The sequence below is a fragment of the Berghia stephanieae genome, chromosome 1, assembly GCF_034508935.2.
Source record: "Berghia stephanieae isolate SIO BIC M18660-M18661 chromosome 1, UCSD_Bste_1.3, whole genome shotgun sequence".
NCBI lineage: Eukaryota > Metazoa > Mollusca > Gastropoda > Nudibranchia > Aeolidiidae > Berghia > Berghia stephanieae.
Genome location: NC_088360.1, coordinates 47,514,709 through 47,539,547, shown reverse-complemented (window position 1 = coordinate 47,539,547; position 24,839 = coordinate 47,514,709). Strand labels below are relative to the sequence as shown.

Below are 24,839 nucleotides of genomic sequence, written 5' to 3'. Positions count from 1 at the left end.
ATTAATAGTCATTCAGCAAAAGGGAAATCTTTGATCCGGAGGTTTGTGGCAGTATCGAAAATAAATCCCTCCTTTCCAAATTCACTGGCATCATTTCTTTCTTGAATGACATACGTGGAAATTTTCGTCTATATGTTACTTAGACATATTTATATTTTTCATCATGACGTGATGTTGGTTACATTATAAGAATGCTAACATTCCATTTTACACAATTCTTTGGTTTGTTTTTATTTTGACAACCAGCAACAATAAAACCATGGCTACGAACGCAAACAACAACCAGGGTCAGGATGACGACATAGACACTATTGTTGGGGTAATACTTTTCTGTCTTCATGTTATTTTCTATAATAATATTGACTTTCATAACTTGGTCTTGAAAAAGAAAAGAATACCAAAACTAGGGAATGCTAGTATCAATTTAGTTCGCACAGTTTAATAAATGGCCAAATAATTAGGGTTTTTTTAACCATAACTATAACTGTGATAGCATTTTCCCTCTGGACATTAGATTGTGTAAAGTATGCGGCTATGTGGCCTTGTGGTATGACACTCGCTTTCGAATCGGAAGATCCTGCGTTCGGGCCTCGCTCGGAGTATAGTTGAGTACTTGGAAAAGGCTCTTTATCCACATTCTCTCATCGTACTCATGTGTAAAATGAGTATTTGTCCATTAACAGCGTTGTCTTTGTTGGGGGGGGATTGATCTCGCCTAACGGCGTCATCTCTTGTTCTACATCCTACGGGACCCTTTGTATAAAAAGGTCAAATAAAAAAGTTTATAATCATACAATAAAGGAAAGAAAGCATTCAAGTGTATCAGCACTAAATGCTTTTCCATGCAAATCCTAAAATTCTCTTTTATTTTCAAATTACATGCAAATACAGTTTTGTGTAACAATGTTCGTTCAACCTATTTAGAGAGCAAATCAATGCAATCTCCGCCAAATGAGAGATACCCAACAACCCAATCCATGCTGGGAGGACAGATGGCTTTGGCAGCTTTGTATTTTATAGAAACTATACGTTAAAATGTAAATCCTTTCCAACTGCCCTAACCTCTTACTCTATGTACTTTGTGTCCAGGGAATAGAACCATCAGAGGAAGAATTTGCCATCGGTTTGGATAAACTCGGGGAAGAGTTGAAGGAAGGTGTCAGCAGTGAAGATCTCGGACCAATAAGTTATTCAAAGTCGCATTCAATATCGATCAACAATTTAACTAAAGAGGGATTTGGTAACGTGCTGTCAATGAATTTATTTAACCATCTAAAATAAAAAATAACAAACGGTTTCGAATTACTATTGCCTTACAAACTATCACAAACATTATCACAACACCTTTATTATCATCTACTTCTCTACCACAACTACCACGACTAATACTGCTGTTACTAATATTGGATTGCTACTTCTAACACTACAACCTCAAATACGACTATTATCATTAGCTGCCTGACGTAACGACTAAACCCATTCGCATCTAATCATCCAATGGGGTCGCCTCGGCTGCCTCTCAAATCGTCTGCGTCAATTCCTTACACAATTCACTGTCTTTTGCCATGGATTCTAGTATCAGAATTTCTTACTTTGATTTAATTTTGTTTTATTTTGGAGGCGTTTTATGTATCTATTTAGGGCAATGTTATATATTTCTTGTGTCCAAATGAGGTAAAATAAATTGTTCATGGTTTTATTAGCTGATATATTTCATATCCTCTGAGCAAATGTCCAAAAAGTCGCCTTCTTGACTTCAGGATTTGAAAAGATAGGAGTCTTTCAATTGCACGTTCCGCGCAGTGCTTTATTGCTTCCTTTTTGTGGGATATCGGATATTCGCGACTCTTTTAAGTTGTTCTCTATGAAATATGTTCCGATCAATGCCCGCGATCCTTAGTTAAACATGCATTGATTTTACAAGGGGTGTTTGAATTAAATGTTCACTTTTATTCTATCGTTTCTTATCTATATGTTCAATAATTGGTTTAGTACGATTGTCAATGAACTTTTTTTTTCTACGCTTTTTTGTCTCCAATTAGTGATCCTACTTGTTTTCGTCGCTCTCCATCCAGCTTCCTCCCTTGATAATAATGGCATTTCCATTTTTATCAGCATTTACGTGCAGTTGAATTTTCTGTAAAATATATTGGACCTCTTTTGCAATGACTTACAAAGTCAATGTCGTCAACATATTATACAATTTCAAATTCACTATTATGAATATTATAATCAATGCTACTAAAACTACAACACATGCTCCAATATCACTGTTAATACAAATACAATAATTACTGCTATTCCTATTATTACTACTAGTTACTACTACTACTACTACTACTACTACTACTACTACTACTACTACTACTACTACTACTACTACTATTACTATTACTACTACTACTACTACTACTACTACTACTACTATACTACTACTGATACTACTATTACTATATATATTATTATTATTATTATTATTATTATTATTATTATTATTATTATTATTATTATTATTATTATTATTATTATTATTATTATTATTATTATTATTATTATTATTATTATTATTATTATCATAATTATTATCATTATCATTACTATTATTATTATAATCATTATTATTACTACTATTATTATTATCATTATTTTTATTATTTTTATTATTATTATTATTATTATTATTATTATTATTTATTATTATTATTGTTATTATTATTATTGTTATTATTATTGTTATTATTATTATTATTAATTATTATTATTATTATTATTATTATTATTATATTATTATTATTATTGTTGTTGCTATTATCAATATTAATAATACTTTCAATCCTCCTTTTTTTAAGTACAGACCACGAATTAGTATGAGAAACAATGTAATTTTTAGCATTGTCATTCCAGATATAGTTATATTGAATTAATGGAATATTTTACTTTTTTAAAATGTTGATAAATTGCATTTCATGTGTAAAGTACAACCAAAGGCTTTATTTTGGTTTTTATCATGAAACTGATTCTTAGCTCATTTTTCCATTGCCGTATAAAAAATGCATATATAATTAAAGATCCTGAAATATCAACAACTCACCATTATATAAGATTAATTTTACTGCTAATTTGCATATTGATTTGAACCTTTCTCTCAGGCCTTTGATTTACTTATTTATACCTATCATTGTTTCTTCTTGGGCATTTATTATCATTCGAATAGAGTAATATCGACCAAACGTGCTCAAAAGGCTATACGCGGGATCCTTAGCCAACAACAACATTTAACATGTAGGGCGAGACATGACGCCTGCTAGGCGATATACACATTTTTTTTTCCGACAGACACAATCCTGCTACCAGCAAGGCATTCATTTTACTTGAGCACGGTGATAGAATGAGAGAAAAGAGCCTTTTCAAAGGACTTAACTTTGTGCCGCTCTGATCGAAACTTGAACCCTGGACCTTCCGGATCGAAGGCGAGATTCATACCACAAAACCACGAAGCCGCGCCAATTTAATAAATTCTACCATTCTCAAAGTGTCTTTTCATAGAACCGTAGAAAACGGGAGGGGCTGCCTGAAGCTGGTGATCGTGAAAATACTAACGAAAGAGTGAAAATGGAGAGGCTTCGTATGAGAACAAAACAGACAATGGACGTTTCAGGTACAAACCCTTCGTCAGCACAACAATATATAAATTAACGTGGAAAACAAATAAAGTAAAACGCAAAAGAACTTTTATCGTCTGTACTCAATGGTGGTTGTAGTAATTTGTGTATTGTTGTGCTGACGAAGGGTTTGTACCCGAAACGTCCATTGTCTGTTTTGTTCCCATACAAAGCCTCTCCATTTTCACTCTTTCGTTAGTATTTTCATAGAACCATAATTCGATTCGATGGGACTCGGACCTTACTGTAGCTCTACCAGTTTCAAAAGGCGATTTATCTAAACTCAAAATGAAATGATATGGAGATATTTTTCACATGGTTATTCTTTGTAATCATTCCAGTCACACGCAAATGGACATGTTTTCAACCACGGAAGAGTCTTTATTTTTTTTTTTTTTTTTTTAAACTAATTTTCTGATCTCTCTGTCCACTTAGCAGTGATTGAATAGCCAGGGTTGCAAAATCTCGCAGATTCTGTGAATTTAATAATTGGGTGAAATGTCGACTCCGTGAATCTTATCGTTACGCCAAACTGATACTATGTCTAATTTTATTTCGTTCTGAAAGTTGAAAATCAAATTTTGTTATTCATAATATGACATTGAATTCAACAGTTCAATATGAGTTCGGACCAGCTAAAAAGGAGGAGGACTTTGATGAGGATCAAATGCAAAGGATAAAAACCCAAATCGCTCTGAACTGGAGATGCAGGTGCGCTTTGTTTTGTTTATGTTTTGACGTTTTGATCATTGCGGAACACTTTCTATCTTCATTTTGTGATATATAAAATTATCAAATGGTTTTGACCTGTATTCGGAAATGATTCGACCTCTCATAAACACTATAACTCATTGATTTTTTGGGTTTAAAATTGATCGATTATAACTAACTCCACGTTCTTATAGGGAATGAGATTAGCGGAATAGTAGCGTCCCTTGATTGGACGTCACCCATAGTCTGTGACGTCACCGGCAGAAAAGTTATTAGAGAGAGAACATCATGTTGGTTGTGCGCATGCGTCTCTCGTCCTTGCTTCCGGTGAAAGCGGCTTGAGACACTAAAAAACCAAATTGACGTTCTCTCTGTAAGGTGACGTCCAATCAATGGACGCTACTCTTCCGCTAATCTCATTCCCTATTGGAAACTGCCATTAATGTTTTAAAGATGGTTATGACTTTGCTTTGCAAGTTTGCTTTGTTTTTGTGTGTGTTTGCTTGTGTTAGCGGTTTGTGTTCTTTTAGGTTTTTAAATCTTTAATTGTTGTCTGTTTGTAGTGTTTGTTGTTGTCTTTTTTTTTGTTTCTTTTGTTTGTTTGTTTGTTTTGTATTATTGGGGCTTTTTTTATTTATTTTTTTTAATGTTTTGTTTGTTTTGTATTTTGTTTTAAATTGTTTTGTTTGTTTTGTTTTTGTTTGCTTGTTTTATTGTTTCGTTTTGATTCTCCACAAGGAATGAGTAATTTTTTTTCTATTGGTTTCTTTTTTAAATTGTAACTTTTCTCTTTTGTTTGATTTTTTTTTGGGTTTCAATGTTTGTAAAGTGGTTGAGTATTTAATAGCATTAGTAGATAATATATTGCATCTTGGAAAAACAATGGATATTTAGAAATAGAAATATGGAACACTAGCAAAAATCTGAAAGGTGGAATACTTTTTACAATGTAACGTCTTTAAAACACCATTTTAGGTAAATAATTATAGAAAAGTAAAATGCATCATAACATTACTTGGCAGATATTTAAACAACAAATTGTTATATCGTATCACGGATCAATTATTGATGAATCTCAAAATATTCACTACTCTACCCCATCGTTGTTTAATACATTTTGTGCAATATATTCTGTATGTAATTTATGTATCTATTTATTATCGGTTTTAGAAATCACCGCGAGGTCAAGGTTTTGGTGTTTACCCGACATAAACATGATCTTTACTTTGATATGGTAGTGGAACTTGTTCAGGTAGAGTCAAACGATATTACTATATTTTTTCTTCTTTTCATAAAACACTGTTTTGTAAAAACACATAATTTCTTTGACCTTCTTTATGCTTTTTTCTTTTTTTTTGTACGATTTGTTTGGTTTGTTGGTTAATTGTTTTTGATTTTTATTTTATTTTATTTTATTTTTCTTTAATTTTGTTTATATATAGCGCCGTTGCATCCGTCCGCTCGTAGGTAGATGAGATCATCAGGAAGGAATGTTGTTATGTCCAGTTTCATTGCCATGAACTCACTTATTATTATAATTGTCTGAGTGGATTACACCTTTGGTAGGCTGGCATTCCCCCCCCCCCCTCCACTTAAGTGAGTAAAATGGTTTGTCTCCGAGGGCCCAATAAGAAAAAGTGAATTTGAGTTTTCTGTACGTCTTTCGAACTCTACTCACATTTTGCAACAATAAATCTCCATTTCTTACCAAACCTTTCTAGTAAGATTTCAACATTAGCAAGATATAATAAAAGTCGTTCGTAGAATAATTGGAACAAAAGTGTGGTATCAAAAAAATTGTCCATATTTCATTGACATTGTAAGACCACTCTTCTGAAGGACCAAATGCATACCTTGTGTAAATGATCTTCTGGTTTCAGAGTGATGTCAACTTATTTTCTAGTCTAAATATATGCTTGTCGTCTAAAAAACATCCATCCTCGCTCTTTTATGTCCCGTAATCCTTAGAATCTGTCTATACATCCCGCTACTAAAATAGACATGCCACCTTATGATTCACAATGTAGCCAATCCATTATTAGCCCTCCGTGGGACTGATTACACACCTCCTATGAGTTTGGAACCGGAAGAGTAGAAGGTATGTTGTCACGACTTCCTTGTCCTGTTATATAGTCAAAATTACAAAAGATGTAACATAATAGTCGCCGTCACTCACGAAACTACCTCTACTGTTTTCAGTAAAATATTCACAATTGTTTTCTATTTTGACAGTGAAACGAATTTGGTCATCTTGTACATCCAGAATAATACTGTTTCGAGACGATGGTCAGCGCAATGGTCTTTGCCTTGTAATCGAAAAAAAAACTAGAGCATATATATAGAGCAGAACTAACTAAACTGCTCAAAGTACTTCACAAGTGGTCCCTGGCCAACACATAACGTGTAGTACTACGAGACATATCGCATGTGTGGCAATATTACCATTTTTTACAACGGAAACAAGGCTGTTACCCTTCAAATACTCATTTTTGCACCTGAGTACGTTGATAGGATCTGTATAAAGAGCCATTTCCAAGGACTCAGCTATGCGCCGAAAACCAGTGTCATACCACTAGACCACCTAGCTGAAAGGTAACGAGTTCGACTACACCCGGCGCAATAAGGCTTTGAGCAAGTCACTTCGCCCTGGCTCACTTTGAGGTGCTGTACTGCAGCTGACGCCTGGGTTTTTCTGGTTTTCCTTTGGACTAGACCCAAGGCTGTGTGTGCCCTGACTAAACCCTTAAGACAAATGAATAGAGGGAATTTCTTTTTTAAAGTTATTTATTTTATTTTTACCAATTTAACAAACAGATGTCTGATCTGACTGTTCGCGCTGAGACTCGGTGGTCGGATGGTTTCAGGATGGTGGTTTCCTCTCCACCCTTTCTCACGATGACGGGGAAAATGTTCTCTTTACTTCTTGAGGCAAACTGCATCATTGAATCACCAGGTTTGGAAAAACACCCGATATTATAGTCGTAGATTGTCAAAACTCCTTTTTGAAATCAGGCCAGAAGCTTAAGGTTTAAGAACCGCGGCATTTATTCTAATGCGATATGAATGAAAAGTTGTTGGGGTTTTTTATGGTATCTTCTTCTTCTTTTTTTTTTTGCTTGGTTTGTTATCCTTTATTTTTGTTTGTTATTTTTGTTTTGAATCTTTTCGGGGTCTTTTTTTCTTGTTTTTTTTTTTCAATGGGGAAAGATATGGAATGGCGTTTTGTCATTTGGCATAAAAAATGTAAGCATCCTTGTTTTCACTGCCACCGGACTGCCACACCTAGAAGAATACACTGTATGTACTTTGGCTAGCAAACTCTTCCTTCAAATATCGATCGATTAAAATGTCCCTCGTCTTGTCAACAAAAAAAACCTCTCAAACCTGGGACTTCCTCATTGAAAATATGAAGGTCATCTAGTCAATTGTGAAAATGTTTTTTGGATTTTTTTCCAAGTCTGTCACAATTATCATTACTATGATGTCTGCGTAGGTTTTCAATAACTGTCTGTGCACTGAAAAAGGAGAGGGGGTCCATTTCAGTGTTCGGGTTTTTAACAATTTTTGACAAGTTTAGGTTTTTTTATGGTTCCTGATAACTCAATGGTAACACTCCGCACACAAAACGCATCGATTTTGATCACAGTTGTGGTCGAGATTATTTTTTATCGGAACCCACTGCGCACCCAGGATTGATTTGCTAACATGCTCTATATATCTGGGGGAGAGTAATTTGCGTCTTGTCCTATTGTCCTAAACATAGCATATAATTTGCAACTGTTCGTTTACGGCTCTAAGAACCGGGTAGAAACCAGAACATCATTGCGCCTCATGTCTCTAAAGGACTACCACAAGGGATCATTTTAATCGATCGAACTATCGTCTCATTGTAGCGATTTAATTTCCATTCATTTTGCCTGGGTCGTCATCATTATCACAATTGTTTTCTATAAGTTATACTCACGATCAGCGTTATTTTCATTAAAAAGTCCCAAGTTTGAGCGTTTTTGCCAAGATTTAGGTCAATTAAATTGATCGTTATTTGAAAGACGAATTTTCTGACCAAATTTTAAATACATGATTTTTTTTTTAGATTGCATCGTTAACTGGTTGAGGTTCAGTCTGGGTAGAATCAATTGAGGTGTTAAATAAAAGATTTCTTACACTCTTACGTTTGGAAATTCGAACTTTGTTCCCAATGCACACTCGTAAGCTAGTGTAGTGGTTGAGAACACGTCCGGAATTCCAAAAAGCAAAGGGTGTAAGAATTGTATGTTGTTGCATATGAGTCTAAATGAATACTATTCAGCTAGAGGACTAAGGAAAGTAATGTACAAATAAAGATGAACATAACAGCTTTTAAAAATGACAAGTGTATACTAAACACGGAACGTTTCGGGCTCTAAACCCTTCCTCAGCCATTCACAAAAACATGTTAAACGTTGATACATCACGTTAAATTCAGGTAGAGCTGTACATTATGAACATGACCATACACATCAATAACATTTTTTCTTTGACACAGCTGATGGCCAAAATAGATCCATGTACTTCACAAGTATCCACGTCAATGAGCTCGAGTACGTAGTAAAGAGGAAATTGCAAGACGAGGTACTATTTAATGTCTATGTAAACACAAATGAAAATGTATTTAGAATAGTTATGTCGTTGTGGGAAACACGCTTCACAATGAAAGGGACAAATTTCGAAAATTGGTAAAGAATTTTGTTGGCTCTTCTGTTCACCCAGATGTGATTAGGTGGCTATTAAGTTTGTTAGATCTGGCGGAACGTTTTTGCTTTAATTTAGCGTCCCTTCCAAGAGCTAACAAGCAATTGTCAGCATTCGTTGAAAGTATTGAAATCGGGTTAAAATCTGTCTCCATGGGCCTTTAGGAATCGCAGCTTGCTGAAGTGTATTAGCGGGATAGTTTAATTTTTACCACATTATTTTATGATGTATCGTGTTAACTAACCTGCATAGAGTAATAAACAAAAATGTATATAACAGCTTCAAAAAATAACAAAATAACAAACACAGAACGTTTCAGCCAACAAGAAAAAACAATAAAGATATAAATACATTACTAAATTCCATATAGACGACAGAGATAATTCGTAGGTCTTCTCTTGTAGAATAATCTTAGAAAGTAGACGAACAAAGGGTACGATATGTAACTAAGGAGTTCCAAATTGAGCGGAATTAAAACAACGCATAAAATTTTGGTGCGCAAAAAAAACAGGGAAATCGCGGGTAGAATAGAAATAGGTATAAAATGCCTCCGTGGAATAAATCCAAAATAGTTGTGAAAATGATAATCAAGAAGCATGACGAATGCACAGTAATCCTTAAGAAATGGAGTGATCATGAATGTGAACTAATTTTGACAATCTCTACTCCATCGATGAATGAATTAACACAAACCTGAGAAATATGGAGGTCAGAAATACCTCAGAGGCGATAGTTTAGTGATATTCCAGTCTGGTGTTGAGTCCTCGGGGTTTAAACATCCAAGGGTTTTAATCAGGTGCGTTTCCTGTTTGCGTCGAGATATATAGTGTCTGTGTAGCAAAATTTCAATACAAGAACTTGAGCGGCCCTGGTGCCGGGATGGCCAGGTAGGTTGAAATGTCGGGCCACAGCTGTATCCTATGTGTTGGCAATGTCCCGTAGATGCTGTGCAAAGCGATCTTTTCCCTGTCTCGCCAATCTAAGATATGTTACAATGTGCGCATCTAATGGCAAACACAAGGTTGCGATCAGTACAAATAAAAGATCCTGTGATGATCCAATCTTTCTTCGGAAATACAATGGCCTTGTCTTCATAAAGGTGCTCACACGTCCTACATTTAGGCCTCATACATCTATGAATGTAGGTCCATTGTCTTGTGGTGCGTCCAGCAAATCCTTTAAGTTCCAGTCTCTTCTATTGGCTACCAACGACAGTTGAGAGAAAGCCTTCCGGGTGTCCTCATCAGCTTGGACAAGGCCATAATTGTTTATCAAAATTTTCTGGACTTGGTTAGCACGAGGACCAAGATGGAGCGCTTGTTTTGGCGTGGCGGTTCATCATTGCGGGGCTGCAAAACGGACTCTCTTGTAATGCTACGAGTTTTCCTAACAGCCTCTGCAATACTTGGTCAGGGTATTGGCGAGCCTGAAGAAGTCAAACAGGATGTTACGCTATTTGATGAATTATTCATTATTTTGACAGTCTTCTAAGAAGGATTATATGGCTAAATGGGATGGAGTCCTTTCATCTAATCGGGTGGGACGATCCAATGAGCAGGTTGCTGTGGCTGTCTGTCTGTTTATAATGTACAGTTGTGCAAACGCCAGTGTCAGTGAGGGCAGCCGTAATGTCTAAAAAGTTTATCTTCACGGTAGAGATCTCAAAAGTGCATGGAATTGCTGGATGGAAGATGTTCATAGCGTGAATGTGTATGCTTCAAGTGCAGGGCGGTTCAGGTGTGTGATACCAATGCTGTCGTCTAGGTACCTTTTAAAGAGCTCAGTCATAGTCCCGTGTACTGCAAAGCAAACGTCTCTTCCAGGTAACCCATAGAGAGGTTAGCATACGATGGACCCATCTTCGTTCCCATGGCGATGCCTGATACCTGATGAAAATATTCCCTGTTGAATTCAAAAGTGTTGAAGGTGAGCACTAATTCTGTGAGACGGACAATGGCATCAGTGCTTGCACGGGATGTTGATCTATAAAATGTTTTACTACAAGTAGTCCAACTGAATGTGCTATAAAGTGTGGAGTGCTTTGACGTCCATGGTGAAAATGAGCTTAGGACTGTGATCCCTGATGTGAATGTCGTTGAGGATGTGAAGAGCGTTATTGGTGTCCTTAATGTAGATCAGCTGGAAAATTGTGTCGAGAAACTGTGAAACCTTCTCTGTAGGACAAGAAATGGCAGAGACGATGGGTCGACCCGGAGGCAAGTCTGTGAAAGCTTTCATCTTGTGAATCATGGGCAACATGTGAAAGCAAGAGTTACCTAAGTCGCTAAGGTCCATCTTCAAAACATCCACTCTCTGTGGAAGATCCCCTCTCTGTATGGGTGAGTGGATAGTTAGGTGGACTTGCCTGTTGTTAGTAGCTGTAGGTTCAGGTGTAACTTTCTCATAGAAAACCTGGTCTCCCAACTGCTTGCGACTTTCCGCCTTATAAAGGTTGGCCTCCCACACGACAACCGGGCCGCCCCTGTCAGCCCCCGTAATGACAATGCCACGACGATATCTTGACGGTCTACTAGCTTCCCATTCTCCGGGGGTGAGATTTGACCTGTTGACTGTTTCTAGTTGCAGTCTATCAATAATTTGCTTGAGGCATGTTTTGATGAAGAGATCAAGGATGAATGATTTGCCTGGGCCGGTTGTCCACAGATTGGTGCGGCGTGTGAATTGAGTAAAGAAGTACAGCTGTGGCCCGACATCTCAACCTACCTGGCCATCCTGGCACCAGTGCCGTTTAAGTTTGTGTATTGAAATTCTGACACACCGACGCTATATCTCGACGCAAACGGGAAAGACGTCTGAATTAAAACCCTTGAATATTTAAACCCCCGGGGATTCAACATCAGACTGAAATATCACTAAACTATCGCCTCTGTGGTGTTTCATTCATCGTTGGAGTACAGATTGTCAAGATTAGTTCACCTTCATGATCACTCCATTTCTTAAGGATTACTGTGCATTTGTCATGTTTCTGGATTATTATTTTCACCGTTATTAAAAAATTTTAAAGTTTGACTAGAAAACTCGTCTTTCTAATATCGATTGAATTAAATAACCCTCATTTGGGCAAAAACTGTCAAAAAATGGACCTCGCAAGAGGTCCCAAGTTTGATATTTTTCGGCAAGATGAGGGTCATTTAAATCGATCCATATTGAATGGCGAGTTTTCTAGCCATTTTTACATACTTGTCTTTCCAGAGTACGACAATTAACTGGTTAAACATGGATAGTAATCTCTACTCATTTTTCTAAACTTTCTCTTGGATATGCACGTCTGGCTGATTCATTCAGTTTCTTTGTTCAAGAGGAAGGAAATGAAGAAGGAGATGAGGAAAGAGAAGAAAGAAGAAGAAGAAGAAGAAGAAGAAGAAGAAGAAGAAGAAGAAGAAGAAGAAGAAGAAGAAGAAGAAGAAGAAGAAGAAGAAGAAAGAAGAAGAAGGGAAGAAGAAGAAGAAGAAGAAGAAGAAGAAGAAGAAGAAGAAGAGGAAGAAGAAGAAGAAGAAGAAGAAGAAGAAGAAGAAGAAGAAGAAGAAGAAGAAGAAGAAGAAGAGGAGGAGGAGGAGGAGGATGAGAAGGGGGTAGAATAAATATATTGACCGCAATTAATTGCTTCAAGTCTACAATTATGTTTTCCAAGATTATGTTAAGGAGATAATTTGCTATGTAGTCAACTTCAACATCTATGACTTTTTAGATATAAACCTAATAATAAATGCCCTCCAGGATGAATTATTGGCCAAAATTATGCAACCGTTTTTTCAATACCAGACATCAATTATTTTCGCGTCGATTTTATGATCCATCCAGTTTACGAACCACAAAAGCATAACTAAACATTACTTGGAATTGACTGACCCTTGATGCTAAAAAGGACAGGTTTTCAAGGATCGCTATAACTTTTATCCCATAGACCAGACAGAAATGAAATTTTCATAACCTAATGTTTATCTGTTTTTATTGTACATCTAAGTGATTTTAAAACAGGTAGTCTCTAGTTTAATAGAGGCTCAAGCAGTGGTTACTTGGGTTGTTTAGGTTGTTCCAAATACAAGAGGGAGCCCATCTTCTATGCAATTAAAACGGGTCAATGAATATTATATTATGATTCATACCCATGAATATGACTTTTCTATTCTGTATTAGCCTATTGGAACAGGGAAAAAGCTGAAAAAGGATAAACACACTGATCGAATGTCCACGAGTTTAGAGATCGACGCCTACCTCGAGGTGATCAGCTATCCAAACAGTTTAATGAAAACGGATGGTATGGAAATTATGAAATTGCCACTACCTCTCTCAGGACCAAACATGTGGACAGAGAAGCATCTGCAGCTAAAAATACCCGACAGTAAGTTCATGTCGATTTTCAAAAAACTACTGCCGTTGTAATCGCTTTGTTCTGAGGTAGTTTTGTTTTGTTTTGTTTTGTATTTCCACTTATTGAATCAATAAGAGTTGAACAGTTCTTAATGAAGTCAATTTTTTTCTGTCGTTTTCGTGATAGATAGGATTGGTTGGTGTGTGAAGGTAAGTGTAGATTGTCAAAAAGATTCTGATGAAAATGATATGCATATTAATCATTCCATTTTCATTGTTTTATAGTATTCCAACTCTAGCACGACATCGAATCTTCGGAGGGTATAACATATCAGAGAAGTTGCCATTAACTCCTTTAATCCTTAGTCTAAACTCTATGCTTTTGAGAAGTTGTGAATCATTTTAATTTATTGCTATTTAAAGGAAACGGTTTCTGGCGTTTTTTACCGCAAGTCATTACTTCAGGTCGTGTATTTTCTAAGGCACGTACGTTTGTTGTTGTTTTGTTCATGAAGATATAATTCAATTTATGGTTCCTCCGTTGCCCCTGAAATCAACCGATTACCTTGAACCGAAGACCTATAGATAGTTCGAAGATGACGTCCCTCAGGTCTTTGTTATTGTTTTTTGCCATCCGCGTTTATGAGTAATGCTCACTAAACTGTATTAACCTGACTATAAACGTTCATGGGTACACACAGTCTTGTGTGTTGGTCCGTTATACTTCCGGATGGCAATGTTATGAGCTTCTTAGCCAAGCGCATACTATCTATAGCCACCTTAAGTATTTAATATGTATATCATCAGAAGCAATCAATCAGCAGAGAATGACTCACACTTTTAACAAAGACGGTTGAAGTAAATGCATAGTGTCATCAGGTGTTGCGATGCAATTCCATCTTCAGTGTGTCAAAATATTGTGAGAAAGAATCACCTACTGGGCCTTACCTATTTGTGTGTTTGGCATAAACTAAGTGTAGCTCAGGCCTTTTCGTTGCCTGGAAAAATAGTCAAAGGGACATAACAGGAAATATTCTGATTGGTTAATGCTAAGTAAAGGCGAATCATCAAGTGGATGCGACGTTCTTTACCATTCAAACGAATATTGAAGTAATATTGTAGATCCATCGAGCAGGAAAATACATTATGTATGTTTCAAACATTTCTCTATGTCTATATCAATACAATGTACGAATATGTGTTGTGGTTGAGCTGAAGGGTTGCATTCACATCGCTCCTGCTCTTTATTATTTAAGTGTTTTTTTCTCATTGAATTAGTGATATATGTGTTATGTAATCAAGCCTTTTGTGATTTCGGACACAGTGGTGTGTTTTATTCTGGATTATTTTTTGTTGAAATTCAAATAGATTATGATAAAATACGTTAAAATATTTTGAAAAGTAAGTTGATAGCTTTCAAAATTAGATACACTGTAATGTTTTTACACATTAAAGAAGAGCTTATTTCCCTAAACAAACTACCTTTAAAAAATAGGAGTTGTCAGATAGCCTGGGTGGGTTTGCTTGTACTTAGTACTATATGGCAAAATATTTTTTTTTATATTTAGGTCAAGAGGAAGTTTCAGTTTTAAGACTGTAGGACAAACTGGAGGGTGGTGGTGAGCAAAATGAACAAAGGCGTTTCGTAATTGTAATGCATGAAAACAAGACGGGAAAAGTGCAATAATTCATACATACTATAATATTCTTCTTCTTTGGCGGCTATGTCATGAGTCTTTTACTATTGCTTTTAACAGATGTTCTCCTTGACGCCATTATAATGGTGATGAAAACGGAGTCGTCCTTTTTGAATAATTGGTGGAAATTTTGGATTCTATTGTATTTCGAAGAAAAACAGGTTGAAGTTGAAAAAGTCAAGCAGAACTGGGCAGAGGTCACTGAACTGGTTCGTTTGCTGTTTCATATAATTGTTGATAATGATAGACAAATATATTTTCCATCCCTGACATCAATGGACTTCTTCTTCCTCTTCTTCTTCTTCTTCTTCTTCTTCTTCTTCTTCTTCTTCTTCTTCTTCTTCTTCTTCTTCTTCTTCTTCTTCTTCTTCTTCTTCTTCTTCTATTTATATTCCATTTTCACAAGGCAATTAGTCTGAGGTTAGGTTGTAATATTTTTTTAATCCAAAGATTCATCGTGACAAAATTGTCTTTTTGGAGAATATTACAAAACAAATTCAGTAAAGATAATTATATTAAACTGTCTAAATCTGACTTTTGACCGGAAAAAATGCGCGGTGCACTTTTATCATTTCACGAAGTCATACTTCTACTGCCCAGATGCTCAGGCGATGGTTTAAAGAAAATATTGATGCTCCTGACCGTGGCATTAGCAGGCTGGTTTTCATCTTGGATTCTCTGCATTTGGATGTGGCGCATATAAAGTTACTTGCGGAGCTGAGGAATTAGTAAGTTGAGGCAAATCTTTTCAATAACAATAGATGTAGTTCCCTTAGGTAGCCTGACCTAGTTTTCCTTGACGACTCGAAGTAGTACAAACAATGAGTGGTAGTCAGTGATTGCAGAAGAAAAACATTAAGAACACTGACTTCGGTATTATATTTACTCTATTTGTTTACAATATTGTATCAACTTCCATTGACCAGGTAGAGAATGAAAAGTCAAAGGGGACGAATTCCTGACCCACTTTATATTTTTCTCAATATCGGAATTAACTATATTGGAATTATGAAGGAGTGGATTGGGGGTGGAGGGTAGTTTTGGGGGAGCTATGCGAAGCATGATTAATAAGTTCTTAATTACTTTCGCATGAAAGAACACGATACGTTCTAATAAATTATAATTACCTAGAACAGTGAGACTCACTTGGGAGTTACATGCTGTTCTTGATTTTACCTTTGGCATCCGGAACGTATATGTAATGATAACGAGAGATGCCTTCATGGCCAGATGTCTTTGATGTCGATTTCTAAAGGAAACTCGTGTTTCAGATCACTCAGACTTTTAATATATTTTTTTTTCCAAAATTGATAGGATACCAATGCTGTTATTAGTTGTTTAATAATATGTGAAAATGAGATAGTTTATCAGAGTTTTTAATTTAATATTATTCCATCCCTTACCTTAGAAAACCCTATCATTTCTTAGTAAAAACGTAATCGTTGAATAATGCTTCGAACCCGTGGTATAAAATAGTTATTCAACGATTGCAGAATATTTTCGTTTAATTTATTGACTTGAATAAACTTTGAGCTGATTGGTCATCTAAAATAACCTTTAAGTACGTATGCATACAATTCCAACGTTTTCCTTTTTTGTGTTAAAGTCAAAGTCAGAAAAACACAAATGGCGAATCGAAGATACCACTGCCATCCATTCATAACCATTAAAATTCACAACCAATAACTCATCCTATCTGAATAATATTCTGCTGGCGACCCCTTCATTCGGCCCTTCGGCCACAGAGAGAGAGAGAGTGAGAGAGAGAGAGAGAGAGAGAGAGAGAGAGAGAGTGTGTGTGTGTGTGTGTGTCTGTGTATGTGTGTGTGAGTAAAAGAGAGAGAGAGAGAGAGAGGGGGGGAGAGAGAGCGAGAGAGAGAATAATATAATTATCGGCATCAAAATGATTTCAAGGTACACAGCTTTCCGATGTATGTGAGAGTTTTTTTTAATAATTAAAAATCTCTTTCACACATAACTAGAACACATTTTCAAACTTTAATAAATACCTTCAATTTCATTGTGCCTTCATTGGTAGACATCGATAATACACAATTCGGAAAAAAGATTATCGACATTTGAAAGAAAAGTCATACAGGTCTAGCACACAATAAAAAAATATCCGACATATGTCTCGACGAGCAGACGGATGCTAGCTCAAGATTAATTTTACAAAGACAAAATTTACTGGAAAATTTGGAATGGTCTAATTAAATGCCAAAATTTTAGCGGCACCACATCTTCTAGTAAATGCCCATAGAAGTGGATAACAATCTTGAATTGCTTATCCCACTTTCATGGTTAATATCTAGACAAGACCTTTTTTGTTTAATGACCATTTTTTAGAGAGAAAAAATGCATTAGTACCAAATTGACTTCCGCGCGTGACGCCTCGTCTCTGTTTATAGGGGAATCCCCTTGGACGAGAGATGTATGACTTGAATTCATTGAAAAATGAAGCAGTTTTACAAATTAAATATTAGTTTTGATATATCTAAGAATATTACTTTAAGTGATGGCATAAAGGTATTCTTTCACGGATTTTGATCTATTAAATTCGATATAGTTTTTATCGCGGAATAACTCCCTCGCAATCTCGTGAGTTATTTGGCACTATGAAAAAATGACTTTTAATAAATCCAAACCAGTGAACAAATCATATATCATATACTTGAGTGTTAATTCGAAATCAATTTTTAAAATGGTCGATAACATTTTTTTGTAAAGCAATGAGAGTTCTTCAACACAAACTTTCGTTGGGTTCACAGTTGGTCAGTCAAATTTGATGACGGATGAAATTTCTGATTCCCGAACAGAGAGATCTCAATGTTGTATATCCTACAATGAAGGAAAGACGACTCTTTTTATGAAAACGCAGGGATCGTAAAGGTCAAATGCGTTTGATGAGATGGAGGCAGAAATTATTGAAAAGAATGACCTATGGTGCCTTAAAGTTGGGGAAGTTAACGAACAGCAAATGCAGAGACTAAAATTTCTAACAAATTAATGGATGTCACTGAATTGAATAATAAATGTAAAACAAGCATTTTTATATTTATGCTTCATTTATATACGTCACTATCACTATTGCTATCTATGTAGCCCCTTCCTTTGTCATGCACATAATTTTCTGTTTTATTATAACACGCCTCATTTTTATTGAAGTGAGTAATGTGAAAGAGAGAGAGAATGGTTTAGAGGTGAACACAACGCTCCTGGAGGAATGGAGACGATGTGATAAATTACCGGAAATATAATGGAAACCATCATGTTCTGCTCTTAACATATAAAAGTTATTTCATTTGATTTACGAGACATAAACGGGTATTAATGTAGTTGGCATGGCCTTTCTCAAATTGATATGAGTAAAGAGCGACACACTCAGTTTCATTTAACTCGTAATGGTATCTGGCTACGGATACTTAAATGGGAATGGCAATTTGAACAAAAATATTATAATATTAACAAAATCTAAATTTGATTTGACGAGCAAATTAAATCGGTCACTTGGAATACTGATGTCATTCTATGGTATATCAAGAAATTATACCCGCATGACACGATGATGGATAGTCCAAGATATCTGCTGCTGTAAGTAACGACAATACATTGTGCGAGACTAGATGGTGATACCCAGGAAATTCCTACAGAATGGTTGTGTTTAGCTCCTAATTGGTTATATTATTAATCCTTCTTATATGGCTAATTCCGATATTGGGAGATATAAAATGTGGGTAAGGAATTTGTCACCCCTGACCTTCCACTCTCTACCTCATCAACGGAATATTTACAATATTATGAACAAATAGAATAAAGATAATACCGAATACAGTGTTCTTACTACTATTCTTCGAGTCGTTGTCAAGGAAAACTATGCCACGGCACTTAAGGGAACTACATCCATTGGTCTGAAATAACGCTTATTTCAAGTCTTGCTAGCAATAGCATGAATAGTAAATCAAATTCAGAGGCGGGTTAGGCGTGCACTTGTAACAATTACAATTATGGTGACAAATGACGAAAACAGAAAATGGACATGCGAGGAGAGATGGACACATTGGCAGCTATCTTCATAATTATTTGACATATGTGACTGATAACATGATTTATAATACATACATTTTTGGTAAAAGACTAAAATGGTTAGGGGGATGAGTTTAACACTAAAAAAGTCGATAAAAACTACGAAATACAAAAGAATGAGTGACGTTGTTGAAACACTAGAAATGTCAGGTTCAAGAACTTTTTTCACATGTTGAAGATTATCTATATTTACGGTAGTATGTATGAAAAAACGCTTTCTAACCTAAATGAGAAAATGAGATTTTGAAAAATGAATAAGCAAGAGTCATAAAACAATCTTTGAAACTTCTTTTTTCCAATGCCAGTAAGCGGAAAGTCATTAACGAGATTGTCCAACCACGTCAACTTGATCAGTTGTTCCACTGGGCAAAGAATACAAAAATGACAACCGAAAGTTTCCGACGAAAGGCAAAAGGTAAAGAAAATGACTGCGTATTATCGGAACTTTGTCGTTTTCTGTTATGAGAACTATTTATATTCAATATAGGTACATCTTTTACTTCTCTCCCTTTCTTAAATGGAATGAGCTAAATATTGAAATTCCTACGAAAGTTTTATCGTGTTATAACTATAAATGTTGATACATCTAGAGCGAATTTCAAAGCAATTATATGATGAATTATTTTGTCTCAATATTCCGACCTTTGTTTGCTACATCATATATTTATTTATATATAAATGATTCATAATCACAGGAAGTGCGAAACAACACACAATAATAATAACAAAAACAACAACACAATCACACTCCCAGTAGATTACTTAAATCAATAAGCAAGAAACAGATCTTTTCCAGGAAATAGTTATCATTCGAATATTTTATATATATATATATATATATATATATATATATATATATATATATATATATCCTCCCTCGTCCAGTAATTTTTGCTTTATCTCTCTCTCTCTCTCTCTCTCTCTCTCTCTCTCTCTCTATCTCTATCTATCTATCTATCTATCTATCTATCTATTTATCTCTCTCCACCGGTTCAAAATTTGTTGTATAAAAGAAGCAGTTTCATGACTTTCTTGAAAGTGTAATGCTGCCACCATTTTTTCATTGCATAAATCTAAAGCATGACGCACACTTTAAAGTTGTAATCTTGATGAGGAATGGTGTGATCTTAAAATGTTATCTTTCTCTTTTTTTGGTATAATTTCTTGACATCAGAAATTGAGCCAACAATTTTGCTATCAAGGAATAAATTTTGACATCTTTCTGTTATCCAGTTGTTTCTAATACACTTCAGGATATGAACATTATCAAATAAAAGGTGCCAGGCCCGCTGATAATCTAATGGATGTATAGCGTGATGGTCATTTATTCTATTAAACAACTTGCAGTATTGTTGGTCAGTTATATGGTTATGGTTATCAGTAATGGCCCTAAGACTATTCCTCCTGACCTTTCAGCGATCTCGGTAGCTCTTTCCCTACAGTGAACTAGTACAGAGCCGTAAACTGTGAACAGGGTGGACAGCAATCATGACACCTGGTCCTCCAAGCAAACATTTCATCATAATACATAACATAGACGTTGCAATAGCATACGGGTCATTTTTGATCATTCCATTTGAAACACCACAAGAAAAAGCGACCGTTGGGCAATTCACCTCGTCAATTATCAAAACAAACATTTTTTTTCTCAAATCTGGTGAGTATTTGTATCAGAAATTATAGTCTGCAACTTTCGCTTACTTGGGAATACAAGGTAAACACGAAGTTGATCATACTTAAAATTCGGGTATGATTCAATGGCAAAACAATAATCAGATAGAGAAAACGTTCTATGGTTTAGAAGTTGCAGTTGCTTGGTAAAAAAAAACACTGAAGTTTCCATGTCTTGTCAAGATAAATGATTCATCAAAATCTAAGGCTTGAAGATTCGAAACCACCAATTACGTTATCGACAGGGCTGTCATAATTACACATTAAATTCACACCTTCAAAGAATTGCGAGTAACAAGAAAGTTCATTGCTCGGATTCAAAATTTTGTCTAATGGTACAATCACGCCATGTTTATGAGCAGAGAGAGTAAGTGGTAGGTGAACACAACGTAGATCTATTGTAAACAATAACTGACATGGTACTCTTTGAAATCGTTTTAGATGAGGATACAGACAAATTTGTCTTGTGCTCTGGAAATAACCATTTTCATACTTTAATTCCTTATCAGGTAAAAGCTCTTTAAAAAATGCTATCTTGTATTTCTTTAAAGAATAATCAAGTTGCCTATCTCCAGGTTTCGGTTGACGAAGGGGTGGCTTTGTTGTTGGTAAACAAGAATCAACTACATTGAAAATACTTGGAGCTCATGCTGGCCGAGTTTTGGCACCGGGAATCTTTATCATCGATACATTTTCAGGCCTGTGTCTTTCACATATAAAAATTTTTGAAGGGCCAATAACAAAACTATCACGAGGGGGAAAACACGTGTCACTGAGTTATGTAGAGTGAAGTATATAATGTTACGCCAATGGCATCCTGACTGTGGTTCTACAAATAGATCCCTCGTCAGTCGTGTGAAACAACTCGCCTCCGCTTGAAAAGGCTAGAAATTGAGAATGCTCGTCCTAAGATACATAATATATCAATGACAGAGAAAGAGAGTAGCAATCCTTTTATTAAGCAAATGCTTTTACTGATTTATTTACTTGTACCCTATTGAAATTATTTTGTTCGTGCTCCACATAACCCATCGTTGCGATACCAAAAGATGTATTCATCTAATTGTATTTACATTTTCACTAGAGCCACCAGTCATGTCGCCTCTGTCAGACCAGTTTTTGATGTATCTTAACGAAGTCATCAATATCGATGACCTGTTCGAACTCGGTTCGCATATGGAAGTTGAAGACAACGTTATAAACTCAATCAATGGGGAGGAGAACATTACTGACCCAAGATACAAAACATTTAAGGTATAATTCATTTTCGCTCTCTAGCTCTCTCTCTCTCTCTCTCTCTCTCTCTCTCTCTCTCTCTCTCTCTCTCTCTCTCTCTCTCTCTCTCTCCCCCCGCCTCCCTCTTGTGTGTGTGTGTATGTGTGTGCGTCTAACTTAACATATTGGACTCTTTAAGGCATTGAAATCGCGTTGTTAAACAGGCTCTTAAGCCATTGCAGAGATAACTAAATATTTCAAGACAAGTCATGAAAATAGAGGAGTGTGTTTAATACCCATAAAATACAATTTTATCGTTTGTTTAGAAAAAAAAACATTATCTACCAACACATGCCTGTTTGACTAAGATCTGAAAACGTTTGTATGAAAAAATGCCAGACAAAGCAGAGAGAAATACACAGGAACCGTCCCAAACTATCCCAAGAAATCAGCCTGCCTCGAGGAAAGCTGGTTTTGGGGATGGGTTTTTTCCTTGTATTTTTCTCTTTGTTTTGCCTAGCACTGTTACAAATATAATTTTCCATATCTTTTTTAACACCATTTCCGTAGTTCGCCACTTTGTCTATTTTGCTTGACTGCAGAATTATGATCAGTTTAAGGTACAAATATTCACTTAGAATCGAGCACACACACGAACACACACACACACACACACATATATATATATATATATATATATATATATATATATATATAATATATATATATATATATATTATATATATATTATATATATATATATAATTTTAATATTTACCACAATGTTGGAGTCAGTCTACATCGATGTTTCATGCCTTTTAGCCATCGTCAGGACTGTGTGTTACATGAGTTTGGTTTGTTGTCTGTTGTTGTTTGTTGAAGTGGTCCCGGTTTGTAGTTGATTAATAAGTACTTCCGGCGATGTGGACACGTATTGTACATCTCATTTTTCGTGTTGTGTGTGGCTTCATAAGGGTGTTTGATTATAGTATATTTCTCTTCCAGGCATAAGCTACATTGTTTTGATGTTGTAAAATATTCCAAAACAACAATTTGAAAATCACGATAGAAAAACAAAAAAACAGTTGACTTCCTCGACATCACATTCGACATAAAATCAAATTCATTCCAACCGTTCAGAAAACCAAACAACACCATTATCTACATTAATAAAAACAGCAACCACCCCCGTTCCGTCATTGAAAACATACCAAAAAGCATTGCTCTGAGGGTGAGCAAACTTTCGGATAACAGAGAGATATTCAACGTCGCAGCCACCCCCTACAAAGCAGCACTCACAAAAAGCGGATACAACACACCATTTGAATACACAGACCGCCCCCCCCCCCCCCGCCCCCTCTCAACAAGTGAAGAACGCAAAACAAGAAAACGACATATTACTTGGTTCAACCCACCTTTCGACAAAAACGTCAGCACAAACATTGGACAGCAGTTCCTGAAGTTAATTGATACACACTTTCCAAAAAACCACAAGCTACATAAAATTATCAACAGGAATACCATAAAAATAAGGTACTCATGTATGCGCAACATAGAACAAATAATTTCAAGCCACTACAAAAAAAATATTAATAAACCACCGACAAGAGCAAAACCCACCCACCAGAAAATGCAACTGCAGAAATAAGGAACATTGCCCGCTAAACAAACAATGTTTAGAATCAAGTTTAATTTACCAAGCCACAGTCACCGAAACTAAAACAAACAAACAAGAAAAATATGTAGGACTAACGGAAAATAATTTCAAAACAAGATATAACCTCCACACCTCAACATTTACAAACACTAACAAAAAAACATCCACAAAACTCAGCGAACATATTTGGAAATTAAAAGACAACAAAGTAGACCACAACATTTCTTGGAAAATGTTATCTAAAGCAACAGGATACACACCAACTTCAAAACAATGTAGCTTATGCCTGTAAGAGAAATATATTATAATCAGACACCCTCATGAAGCCACACTCAACACGAAAAATGAGATGTACAATACGTGTCCACATCGCCGGAAGTTCTTATTAATCAACTACAAACCGGAACCACTTCAACAAACAACAACAGACAACAAACCAAACTCATGTAACACACAATCCTGACGGTGGCTAAAAGGCCTGAAACATCGATGTAGACTGACTCCAACATTGTGGTAAATATTAAAATAATAATTCGCTCCTTGCTACATGTCGAGCAGTATCAAACACGATTCAATATATATATATATATATATATATATATATATATATATATATATATATATATATATAAACTGCGAAGTGGTTTAGTATATATAAGTAAGATTGTAATGAAATTTGTCTCTTTCATTCCCGATTCCATTGATCTATGTGAATAATGATATAAATCTATGTATCGAGATGAAAATCATCTCTATATCCTCTTCGACATCTTTTCTCTAATTAAAATCCGATAGAAAGAACGAAATTAACGTCACTCAGATCTTCGTTATTGCTTTTAGACAGCAATTTTAGTGATTAATTCTCACTAAATTAGATCAATCATATATAAACGTTCACAGTTACACATAGTTTTATATGTTGGTCTGCTATATCCTACTGGATATGTTGTGAGTAATTAAATCTAATGCATAGCATCAATAGAGGGTTTCCTCTTCAGTTCCTAAATATAGAATTCGTCATTTTGTTTGTGTCAGATTTTCAAGATGGAGCGTAGACCTTGGCAACATGTGGATATTTTG

General features: G+C 35.5%; 1 protein-coding gene across 1 annotated transcript in view; it reads left to right on the top strand.

Moving 5' to 3' along the window:
- LOC144976519 (uncharacterized) overlaps positions 1–24,839 on the top strand; it is a 64,647-nt gene that overhangs the window by 38,635 nt on the left and 1,173 nt on the right. The window contains exons 18-28 of the mRNA XM_078920814.1: positions 247–319; positions 1,090–1,240; positions 4,277–4,373; positions 5,544–5,625; positions 7,188–7,326; positions 8,899–8,984; positions 13,263–13,467; positions 15,194–15,342; positions 15,734–15,861; positions 19,522–19,631; positions 21,972–22,141. Coding sequence (XP_078776940.1) covers positions 247–319; positions 1,090–1,240; positions 4,277–4,373; positions 5,544–5,625; positions 7,188–7,326; positions 8,899–8,984; positions 13,263–13,467; positions 15,194–15,342; positions 15,734–15,861; positions 19,522–19,631; positions 21,972–22,141 — 1,390 coding nt within the window. The remainder of the gene's footprint in view (positions 1–246; positions 320–1,089; positions 1,241–4,276; positions 4,374–5,543; positions 5,626–7,187; positions 7,327–8,898; positions 8,985–13,262; positions 13,468–15,193; positions 15,343–15,733; positions 15,862–19,521; positions 19,632–21,971; positions 22,142–24,839) is intronic.